Consider the following 12,503-nt stretch of genomic DNA (forward strand, 5'->3'; position numbering starts at 1 on the left):
GAACAATAAAATAACCGAAGTTAAGTTTGCTATTATTACCAACTTGGATGTTAAATTAATTCATTAATTTTGTGTTTAATCTAACAAAAAATAAAAATAAATTGGAATTAAGACATTGAAAAATTAGGTCAGTGCCGGCAGGTAATTGGGAGCAAGCAGTAGTCACGGCATGTGAAAGAGCAACACGACCCACGCTTTGCTTAAAGTCATTGCCCCCAAAAATATTAAACAAAAAAAAAAAAAGTAAAAAACATTAAGTAATTAATTATAATTTTTTTCTATATATAAATACTGAGGATAGTGAGAGGGAAAGTAAGCAAAGCGTGCTTTGCGGAATTTGTGAGTGAGTAGAGAGAGAAAGTAAATACCCACCAAATTAAAACCAGAAACGCTTCTTTTTAGAGAGAGAAAGTGGATTTTGTAGAGAGACAAAGATCATAGAAATACACGGTAACACCACAAATTCAAATACACAGAGAAGAAAGAGAGAACGAAGAAGAAGAAGGAAGAAGAAGAAGACTTGTTCAGAGTTGAGTAGTCATGGTCTAAACGGGATTTTTGGAGTTGTTTTTGGGTCTGTTGTGGTTCAGATTTATCAGAGATTTGTATCAAAACGGGGTTTATAAACTGAACCCCATCTTCAACTCTATCACTGTGATTTTTGTAGTAGTTTTTCTCAGTTTGAGGAAATTAATTGAAGAAAAGGAGAAATATGGAGTGGCCTGCTTATTTGGATGAATATGAAAAGCTTGTTTTCCGTATGACTACTCCAAGGTCAGTTAATTTTGTGTTACTCTCTCTGTTTTTCCTTTTTTGTGTTTTTGGTAATGATTTTTTCTTAATATTCAACTTAATAGGATGATTTTTCATCTAATTAAGATATATAAGTGAAGATTATGTATACTTCATACCTTAATCCATTTTTAATTTGATTTTTCTTCGTCTACACGTTACTCTGACTCTTCCTCTTTCCAGAAGTTTTCACTTCTCCGATTGACTATTCCTTATGACAACTGAGTCATTTTTGTCAATTTTCAACTTTTCTAATTTCAAAAAATAATCCTAATAAGTGGCCATTTCTGAATAGTCTCTATCACTGGTGTTTTACAGGGTTATGATCGACAATGCCGGTTGTTCAAATTCCACTCGCGTTATGGTATGTCACCTTCTTCCAATTTGCTGGAATATTTTCAAATTTTTTGACTTAGTTTTTATTAGTCCATTTTTTAAATTAGTCTAAATTTTTTGGTCTTTTTTAACAGATTGATAGTGCGAGAAAACATGGAATACTTCTGGAAGCAGTACAAGTTCTTACGGATCTGAACCTTTCAATCAAAAAAGCTTACATCTCGTCCGACGGTCGGTGGTTTATGGACGGTGAGCGCAATTTATGGAAACCCACCCCTTTTTGCTAAAGTTCGCCTTTTGCTAAAGTGCGCACCTCATCACTGCGCACGTTAAGCAGATCATTTATTCTTTAGTAGGAATAAATATCAAGGCGTACGTTAGCTGCTTGCTTAATTCACCTCTAGTACTAGTATTAACTTTTTTACCTTTGAATATTTGTGAGTACTAATTTGTGCCGTTTCAACTTGTTCTTAATGTACAGTGTTTCACGTTACTGATTTGGATGGAAACAAATTAACGGACGAGAGTGTCATCAGTTACATTGAACAGGTATTTAATTTACTTAAATGCTTTAAATTGCATTTTCTTTGTGGGTAATTTTGATTTACATTTTTGTACTATTTTTGAACCTTTTTTATGTTCTTGAACAGTCATTAGGGACTATTCATTTTGCAAGTGCAAAGTGCTTTGATGGTTTGACAGCACTGGAATTAACTGGCACGGATCGAATCGGCCTATTATCCGAGGTTTTTGCAGTACTCTCAGAATTACAGTGCAATATAGTTGAAGCTAATGTGTGGACTCACAATGGTCGAATTGCATCCCTAATTTATGTAAAGGAAGGGGATTCAGGGTCCCCGATTGAGGACTCTCAGAAGATAGACACGATTGAAGCTCGTTTAAGGAATGTGCTCAAGGGAGATAATGACATTCGTAGTGCTAAAACATCGGTGTCTATGGCTGTCACACATACTGAAAGGAGGCTTCACCAGATGATGTTTGCAGATCGCGATTATGAAAGGAAGCCGGTTATTAGGACTAACGATAATCCTATTGTATCAGTATTGAATTGCTTGGAAAAGGGTTATTCCGTGATAAATGTTCAGTGCAAGGATCGACCTAATCTTTTGTTTGATGTGGTTTGCACCTTGACAGACATGCAATATGTTGTGTTTCATGCCACAGTTAATACAGCAGGGGACAGAGCATACTTGGTATATATTCCCTCACCTACTTGTCTTTGCTTTTTCATAGTAGTATTCTTTAATGATGTTCCAGTAATGTACAGATTTGCTTAACTTATGTTACAATCTTGTCTCAGGAATTCTTCATTAGGCATACAGATGGAAGTCCGATTAGTTCAGAAGCAGAAAAACAGCGTGTGATTCTATGTCTACGAGCTGCAATAGAGCGAAGAGCATCTGAGGTATATTGCTTATGCCCTAATTGCTCTCTTAAAGAACATTGGCTTACACTATATAGTATTTCATATATTCTAATGAGAAATACTTGATTTTGTTTACAGGGAGTAAGGCTGGAGTTATGCACTGGAGATAAGCAAGGTCTATTGGCTGAAGTAACCCGAACTTTCCGGGAAAATGGTTTAAATGTGACAAGGGCTGAGATATCCACAACAAGTGAAAATACAGCTCTAAATGTGTTCTATGTAACAGATGCTAATGGAAATCCAGCTGATCCAAAGATCATTGATTCTGTTAGGCAGAAAATTGGATTGAGTGACTTGAAAGTGAAGGAATTGCCATTGATCTATCATCAAAAGGCAGAGGAGAGGGAAGAGCCCACAGGTGGGGCAGGTGGGGCAATGTTACTTTCACTTGGTAGCATTGTAAGGAAGAATCTATACAATTTGGGATTGATCAAGTCATATTCTTGAATATCAGCACAAAATTATTGTCAATTAGATTTGTCCCAGCTTTGTTTGGGCATGTGTACATAGCTTAAAGATTACTGAAAATGAAAGGGGATTTGGTGATAGTAGTTGTTATAGTTGAGCTTGGTTGGCTGAAAGGATAGACACATACAAGAAGTTGATGTTTTAGAGGGTCCAGATTGGAATTTTAAACAGAGAAAAATGGGAAAGAGAAGAAAGGATGTTAGTTGGTTGGCTTTTGGTTATAAAATTTGTTTGGTGGAAGATTAGAGGCAAAGGCAGGCTGGCAAGCAATGATACAAAAGAAGATGATAGGGTTGTAGACATAGAAATTTGGTTTTAGAACAGTACACATTTGTACATAGTCGTTATTATTATAATGTTAGCTTTTAATGTTTGACTTAGTTGTTTATACTTACGATGCCCTTTTTCTTGGTGTTGTCCATTTGGGACTGCAAACAAGAATCTAGTCTTTGTAAATATTATAGATTATTTGGTTATTTTCAGGTCCTACAAATTGCTGGATTTCTTTTTTCTTGATTTGATTGACTGTGTGCATGTATTGTTGACCACGAAACAATGACTTTGGTTTTTTTGCAATCCGCGTTGCCACGTTGTTGCCTGTGGTGAAGAAATTTAAAATTTGGTCCGAAGAAATGTTTAAAATAAGGGTTTAATTTCCATTATGGACAGAGTTATTATCACTTAAAAAGTAATCATTCATAATCAGTAAAGCTGGTAATTTAGAAAATAGTGAGAAGTAACTCTTTACAACAGGGAGAATATTACTTTTTACAACAGGGAAAAATTTATTCATTCTGTAAAAATTATTTATACTGTAGATGAATGTACAATAAAAATAATGTACTTAATGAAAGGGAAAAGTAAGACCGACCTACCACCAAAGGATGTGGTGCAGTAGATGTGACTGCTCTTCCCTTAACCAGATGTCTCGGGTTCAAGTCCTGAGTATGGAAAAATCCTTGGTAGGGAGCGCTTTCCCCCCATGAGGCCCTATGCTGCGCGAATCCAGATATAATCGGACTCCAATGCGGATACCGGATATCGGTTGGAAACCAAAAAAAAAAAAAAGTAAGACCGACCTTTGAATAAAAAGCTTCTAAAATCAAAGAGAAATATCGAGCGGATTCTGGAGGTTGTCTTTTTTAATTTGAAAATTCAAAGTCGTTGACATTGTTGTTGCTGTTGGGGAAGAGCCCCAAAAGAAAAAAAGAAAAGAAAAGAAAAGAAACTGAACTGATGTAGATTTATTTTATTTTATAATTTCAGCTCATGAATCAAGAAAGCATGTAATTTATCCTAAAACGAACGTCTAATGAAAACATAATACCGTAACATGATTATAAGTTTACACATTAGTATCTCATATGCTTTGATGAAAATAACCAAATTGATATATAAAATATATTATAAGCATCGATTCTACAACAACAATAATTTACCCAATATATTCTCACAAGTGGGGTCTGGAGAGGGTAATGTGTACGCAGACCTTACCCTGGGAAGGTAGAGAGGCTGTTTTGCGATGGACCCTCGGCTCTATCGATTGTAAAAACCAAAAATCACATTCGTGAACGCCCACCGCTATTTACTAGTTGCTACTATTGTCAAATTGTGAAAAGTTATGTTAAATGAGTACGGTAAATACTTACCCACACCGGGTGTTTACACCAAACTATATTAACTCACCATAGTTAATTGATTTAATTAGATGAGAATGCATATAGTTTACCATGGTTAAATGATTGAAGTCCACATACAAGACACATGTAATGTATCTATTAGTTTGGTGTAAACATCTGGTGCGGGTAAGTTTTTACCAATGAGTACTAGTCTAAACATGATGTGAAGATTGTCAAACGCTATAAAAGTCATATTATAGTCTCGCAACTGAATTCTCTAAACTGATAGTGTTTGATTTAAACCTTAATCTATATATCATTTCATTGGTTCATGACTAACATTTAGTTAATCTTTCGTGGTTGGAGTAGCAATGTTTGTTTATCAACCAGGGCTATATAAGGTAGAATGATAAGTACTTTATTATCTTTAATTATGTATTTTAAGTTTGAGCTTCGAGTGTTGAATCATTTTTATTAAGGAGTACTTTTCCCCTTAATATGAAACATTTCGGCGCGAATCCTGATTGTGGAGCTCCAATGTGGGTACAGGTAGGAAATAAAAAAATGCAGAGATGTTCTTTTTCACTCTTTCACTTGTATTTCTTTTTTCTTTTTTCTTTTTTTTTTGGGGGGGGGGGGGGGAGGGTGTTTGTTAAGATAAAACCCCATAATAATTTGCAAGAAGATGAAGGGGATTTCATCTTGTATAGAAATGAAGAAGAAGAGAGGTTGCAGACATAGCAAAAGGACTTTGGAGCTTTCTAGATAAATGTTGTGTCTATTTCTCTTATATTTTGCTCATCTGATTATACACGTGGAAGTATCTCAGCCCTTGAAGCTATTTAATTTGAGCCATTGATATGGCAAATTCAGCTGTACAGAAGAGGTTATGAGAGCACATGTTAGGGAATATTTTAGTTTTTCTGTTAATGTATTAGGGAATAGGAATTGAACAAGCGTACGTCATTATTTTATTTTTACATTTTCTTTTATGACTGGAACAGAAGTTTCCCCAACTCTCACTGCTACTGGCTCGACCAGCCAAATGAAGAACCTTGACTCCAATCATCCCTACTTTCTTCATTCTTCAAATGCACCCGGGATGAGTCTTGCCAATGCACCTTTTGATGGCAGAGGTTTCCCAGGTTGGAGGAGATCCATTCTCATTGCTCTTTCAGCCAAGAAAAAACTTGGCTTCATCGATGGCACTTGTGAAGAACCTAAGCCTGACTCAGCAGATTATCCTCTGTGGAGCAGAGATAATGATATGGTGATTTCATGGTTGCTCAATTCTCTGTCAAAGGAGTGTCATCTATTCAAAAACAAGAAGGAACTTATGGAATAGCCTGGAATATAGATTTGGCCAATCTAATGGGGCCAATCTATATCAGCTACAAAAGGAAATTTCAGCATTAATTCAAGGAAATAACAGTGTTTCAAGCTATTTCACTACACTCAAGAAGCTATGGGATGAAATGGACTCGCCAGCCCCATCACACTTCCTTCTCCTAGATCACTTGATTTTTCTTCTCTTTCTCCCACTCACATTCCTCCTGGTTCCCTTTCACATAATGATCTTAGTTCTAGACAACCCTCAAATCTAGCTCTTAATCTTCCCTCTCCTACACTTGCTCCTAGTACTAGTATTACTATCCCTATACCTCCTCCACCTATCAGAAAATTCGAAAGGATTTCTTAGCAGCCTAGATATCTAAAGGACTATGTATGCAATGAGATTTTTCTTTCTGACATTACTTCCTCTTGTTTCAACCATGCATCTCATCCCACTACCCTATCCTTTGCAGCTTTGTCACTCAATAGTCAGAATATTTTAAGATCAGTATGTTCTATTTCAGAACCTAACAGTTATGCCCAAGCTTCTCAGGATGCAGGTTGGAGAAAGGCTATGGAGGCAAAGCTAGCAGCTCTTGATCTTAACAATACATGGGATCTTGTGGACTTGCCACAAGGCAAGAAAGTTATACCTTGTAAGTGGGTATACAAGGTAAAGCACAAATTAGATGGTTCCATTGAAAGGTTAAAGGCACGATTGGTGGTAAGGGGGGATATTCAAAGAGAAGACATTGACTATTCTGAGACATTCTCACCTGTGGTCTAAATGACCACAATCAGATGTCTCTTGACCGTGACAGTGAAGAAGGGTTGGAAAGTGTCTCAACTACATGAGGTTTCCTACTGGCCTATCTCCACCTAAACCTAATCAAGTTTGTCTTTTGAAGAAGTCTCTCTATTGATTGAAGCAGGCGTCTAGACAGTGGTATGCTAGACTGGCAGGTGCTCTTAGTTTCAAGGGATATTCAGCTTCCCTAAATGACTATTCTTTGTTCTTCACACAAAATGAAAGTCTCATTTCTATTTTAGCAGTTTACGTGGATGATATACTACTTAAAGGGAATGAATTTGCAGAAATCAACCATATTACTAATTTTCTCAATTCAGAGTTTAAGGTCAAGAACTTGGGGGACATTCACTATTTTTTGGGGATGGAAATTATCAGGAACCACAAGGTTTCATTATTAATCAGAGGAAGTTTACCTTAGAATTGTTAGAGGAATTTGGTTGTTCAGGAGCTGTTGTATCTTCACCACTCGATCCTTCCTCTAAATTGTACCTTGAATTGACACCCCCATCGGCTGACCCTACAATCTAGCGGCGCCTTGTTGGTACGCTTAATTACCTCACAAACACCCGCCCAGACATCTACTTTGCTGTGCTCACTCTAAGCCAGTACATGCAAAAGCCCTCAATGTCATATCTTTCTGCTGGGCTGCGTGTTTTGCGATATTTGAATTCAGATTCAACATAAGGCATCCTTCTATCTGCAAATCCCTCTCTTGATTTGCTTGCCTTTTGCGATGCCGACTGGGATGCTTGCAATAATTCTCGCCATTCTGTTAGTGGGTTCTTCATCACTCTAGGGGGAGCTCCAATTTCATGGAAATCGAAGAAATATGTATCGATTTCATTATCCTCCGCTGAGGCAAAGTATCGCTCAATGAGGCGTGTCACTGCAGAGATAACTTGGCTAGTTCGTCTCCTCGCTGATCTCTCTGCTCCTCCTACTTTGCTGGTCACAGTCCACTCAGACAGTCAAGCAGTCATATACATTGCTCGTAATCACATTTTCCACGAAAGTACGAAGCATGTAGAGCTGGATTGCCACTTCGTCCGGCAACGGTACCTCTTTCCTTCCCTTGAAGCTTCAGCTCGCCGATCTCTTCACCAAACCTCTAACTGGCGTTTCTCACCATCAGATCTTGCCCAAGTTGGGGGTTGTCTCTTCACCCTCCAACTTGAGGAGGGATGTTAAGATAAAACCCCATAATAATTTGCAAGAAGATGAAGCAAAAACGAGGAAGATGAATGGGATTTCATCTTATATAGAAATGAAGAAGAAGAGAGGTTTCAGACATAGCAAAAGGACTTCGAAGCTTTCTAGATAAATGTCGTGTCTATCTCTCTTATATTTTGCTCATCTGATTATACACATGGAAGCATCTCAGCCTTTGAAGCTACTTAATTTGAGCCATTGATATGGCAAATCCAGCTGTACAGAAGAGGTTATGAGAGCACATGTTAGGGAATATTTTAGTTTTTCTGTTATAGTGTTAGGGAATAGGAATTGAACAAGTGTACAACATTATTTTATTTTTACATTTTGATTTAGCTAATTAATTACTTGTATAAAGATAGGCAAGATATTGTGAATACATAATAACAAAATTTCTACAATTTTATTGTCCAATTTCTTCATTATCTGGGGGGGGGGGGGGGGGGTAGGGGGCTACTGAAGTTCATTTCGCCAGTTGCTTTTAGGGGTGTTCATGGTTCGGTTTGGATCAGTTTTTCCCTAAAAAGAAACCAAACCAAGTAAGTCGGTTTTTCAAATATTAGAACCAAACCAAACCAATTAATTCGGTTTTTCTCGATTCGGTTTATGTCGGTTTTTCGGTTTTTTCAGTTATTTGTCGGTTTTTTCTTAAATATAAGACATACACTACCAAACACATATTCCGGCGACCAAATTTTCAATGTAACACTATCAAATCAATTGCCCTTTGAGAAATCTATTATTTACCAAGATATATTGATGATAATTGAATCAAATAGTGATGAATAATTTAAGGACTCGATTAAAAATATGTTATTTTTAACACGAAATGGATTCTTACACTAAACAAAAGAAAACTACCAATCAAACTATAATGTAAAGGTAAAGAACTATATTAAAAGTGCAAACTATAAACATTTACCATAAATTTTTTGAAACTTCGTATAACAATATACATATATAGGTGTAATAATAAATTTGAAATAGCTACTCCTATAGTCGGTTTGGTTCGATTTTTTTCTGATTAAAACCAAAACCAAACCAAATTTGATCGGTTTTTAAAATTCAAAACCAAACCAAACCAAAAAGTATCGGTTTTTTTGGTCGGTTTGATTTGATTTTCGGTTTGGTTCGGGTTTTCGAATTTTTATAAACACCCCTAGTTGCTTTCATATTCTATGTATAGATTCTGAATTTTCATTGTGCTTAGTTTTTGTCTTATTGTCACTACAGAGGCTAAGAATAATTAATAAACCAGAGCATTGGATAGGCCACATTACAAATATTAAATTAATAATTGGGTCTCAAAAATTGAATTAGGCAAAACAAATGACAATTTGCAATGTGTCTAGCATAAAGTAGTGTAAGGTCTGAGAGACGGCAAATTTGTCTTCCATTCTTGTTATTACAGACCATGCATATAGTAAACTCCACCACCATATGTACATTTCCCCTCGTTCTCTTTTACTGAAACTCAGCTAGTTTTTTTATTTTGGATTTTAGCACCCTGGCCGAAAAAATATCTTAAATTTTGGAGCTCATTACCAGCAACATACTTTTAAAGTTTATAATTGTCTTTGTTTTTGGTGATAAAATTATATTAACAATAGCCGTGTCTCTCTCTCTCTATATAGACAATGCTAGAATCCGTTACGGGTTCGGCTGAACTAGTTTTTGCTCAAATAATATATTTATATTAAAAATTTATTAAATATATACAAATATTAATTTAGAACCCAATTAATAAATATATCGTGGTGCTGCAATTCAAAATCTATTAAGTTAAAATCCTCACTTATGAGGCAGCAAATGCGCCGAGGAAGGCGTGGGTGTAGAGAAGAGATCGGAATCTGAATCTGATCACATGCAGATGCAGTGAAAGTGAAAAGGGCAAGTCAAAGCATCGATATGAAACATGCACGAGAAGATGAATTTAAAGATTAATTACTTTAATAATAAGAATGAGAATGCCTTTGCTTCCCTTTTGTTTTCTTCTTTCTGATTGGCTCTACTTTTTATGTGTTTTAACACATAAAAAGGGTTTTTCTACAGCTCGCTCCAAAAGCTACGTTTGTTTTCTTTTGCTTTGTCTCTAGGTTTTCTTAGCAGATTCGTGATTCCTTTTGATTCCAGCTGTTTTTTTGATAAAAAAGAAATGAATTTAACTTTACAATATAAAAGAGTTTTTATTATCTTTAGGTGTCAAAAACATAACTAGATTTTGTTAGGTGTTTGTCTAGATTTTCTTACCATAATTTGTTTTCCTATCTCATGAAGGAAATGACAACATATTTACCATAGGGTTTTTCTTTTCCTAGAAAGAAAATTATTCTTCCATATTTGGCTAGTCCTTTTTCTTGTAAGAAAAGGTTTGGAGTTCTATAAATTGAAGATCCGTCTTTCTCATGCAGTAGCATTCACAATGTAGCCATATGGGGCTTGAGAGTCGTGTTTAGGGGGAGAACTTTACGGGACAAGTGTTAGTGTGTCATGTGTGTTTGCCTCTTTGTGAGGTTGTTCTCTCGATATTTTGTACTCTCTTTTTATATAGTGGATTGCTCATCTCCGCTGTGGACGTATGTCAATTGACCGAACCACGTTAAATGCTTGTGTCTCTTGTGGTATATTTCTCTTTTGTTGTGTGGTTTATCGTCGTTCAAGTGTTTCTTTACTAGCTTCCGCATGACACCTGACTTTTTTCGGTCCTAACAGATTTATTAGTATCTTTGTGGAAAAATGACCTTTGTATCAATCAAGCATAAATGCCTAATGTCAATCTTCTAGATTGATACTCCCAATTAGAGTAAAAATAAGGCGAAATACATAAACGACCCCTTCATGTTGTCCTCAACGGTCAGCCAGACACCTCAACTGACCCCATTTTCAGTTGGACACTTCAAGCCTTCAATAAAGTAGGTCAATTAAACACCAGACCTCATCAGCCCACCTCGCGTGAAATACACTCTCGAATTCATGTCAAACGAACAAATGAGAAAATGTGTGTAATTTTAATTTAAAAAAAATTCCACCTATTATAAAACAAAAAAAAAAAAGCAATAATAATAAATAAACCCTAAGAGACCTAGACCTCCCAGCCGCCCCCTCTTCTTCTTCAACCAAGAGCAGACCCTAATCCCCCTAAGTATTCCAATCGTCCAACCTCCTCTCCAAGGCGCCGCTGCTTCTGTCCAAACGACTCTTTCCTCCTCGAAGTGCCTTCAGCCGTTTCCAAACAGCTACTGACGCCGGTAATAGCCATGGACGCCGGCAACAGCCATGACCGCCGGCAACAATCATGAACCACTTCCTGTTTATCGTCTATGTTGCTGCAAAATTTCGAATTTCTGGGTCTGTTGTTTTTACTTCTGAGTCGGGTTTTAGAAGTAGCCGATGTAACCGTGGCAGTAGCGTCGTTGTTTGTTGACCTTATTTGCTAGCCGGATTTTTGCCGAGAAATCTGTTCCGGCGAGCTCCATTAATTGTACTGGGATTATCTGTTCCGGCGAGCTCCAACTATTACATAGGCATATGGTACAAAAAAGTGAATGAACAAACTCCTGTTTGGGTTGCAAACGGGGAAACACCAGTTTCTGATAAAAATTCTGCAGAGATAAAAATCTTAGATGGTAATTTGGTACTGGTTAATGGGTCTAATACTTCAATTTGGTCCACAAATATCAGTTCCAACAAGTCCAATTCTGTTGTAGCAGTTCCCTGGGATGATGGTAATTTAATCTTGAGAGATAGGTCGAATTCAACACCACCACTTTGGCAAAGTTTTGATAACCCTGGCAATACTTGGTTGCCTGGTTCTAAACTTTCTTACAATAAAATCACCCAAAGAAAGCAGCTTCTTACTTGAGAAAGAGTGAGGAAAAGAGGCTCCACCAAATAAATTAAAAAAAGAAAAGAAATAAACATAATTTTGAAAGCTTCACTTGCTGCAATGGGAGTGTAGTACACATATTTTGCCATGTCACTTTGAAGGGTTTAAGAGATACACTAAAAAATAATTTGAGGTGTCTACTTGATAAATAGGTCAGTTCAGGTGTTCAAATAACCGTTGTGGACAACTTGAAGGGGCCATTTATGTATTTCGCCTAAAAATAAAGCATTACTTGTGTTTGCAACAAATTATTTGTGATACAAATATAAATTGCAACCACAATATAAATATGAAGAAATATAATTTTATTAATAAAATGATGTGGGTACAATTCTGTTTGTTTTCTAGATTCTTCTCTCTAGATCGTTCTCCGTGATTCGAGGGCTTAACCAGCGTATTTCTCGAACGTAGGATGATGCGAACTTCCTTAGGATGTATTTGCTCTCCATGAAAAGGAAGAACACCCGTCGATCACTTCAGCGACTTTGAGAAAGACAATATTTGATGTCTTTGATCTTTTTGTGAATATTCCATATTTTTTATGGAATTTCGAGATGTTTTCAAATGGAATATGTAGCCCCCTTTTATAGGTGTAGCTAGGGT

General features: G+C 36.5%; 2 protein-coding genes across 2 annotated transcripts; both read left to right on the forward strand.

Annotated features, from left to right (window-relative positions):
• Positions 316–3,544, forward strand: LOC109231324 (ACT domain-containing protein ACR8-like). The gene is made up of 7 exons (XM_019396955.1): positions 316–774; positions 1,111–1,156; positions 1,263–1,377; positions 1,610–1,677; positions 1,779–2,342; positions 2,450–2,554; positions 2,654–3,544. The coding sequence occupies exons 1-7, from the start codon at positions 713–715 to the stop codon at positions 3,020–3,022; spliced, it is 1,329 nt and encodes a 442-aa protein (XP_019252500.1). The 5' UTR covers positions 316–712; the 3' UTR covers positions 3,023–3,544.
• On the forward strand, positions 11,310–11,876 carry LOC109231693 (G-type lectin S-receptor-like serine/threonine-protein kinase At2g19130). The gene is made up of 2 exons (XM_019397334.1): positions 11,310–11,406; positions 11,452–11,876. The coding sequence occupies exons 1-2, from the start codon at positions 11,310–11,312 to the stop codon at positions 11,874–11,876; spliced, it is 522 nt and encodes a 173-aa protein (XP_019252879.1).

The sequence above is a fragment of the Nicotiana attenuata genome, chromosome 8 (assembly GCF_001879085.1).
Source record: "Nicotiana attenuata strain UT chromosome 8, NIATTr2, whole genome shotgun sequence".
NCBI classification, from domain to species: Eukaryota; Viridiplantae; Streptophyta; class Magnoliopsida; order Solanales; family Solanaceae; genus Nicotiana; species Nicotiana attenuata.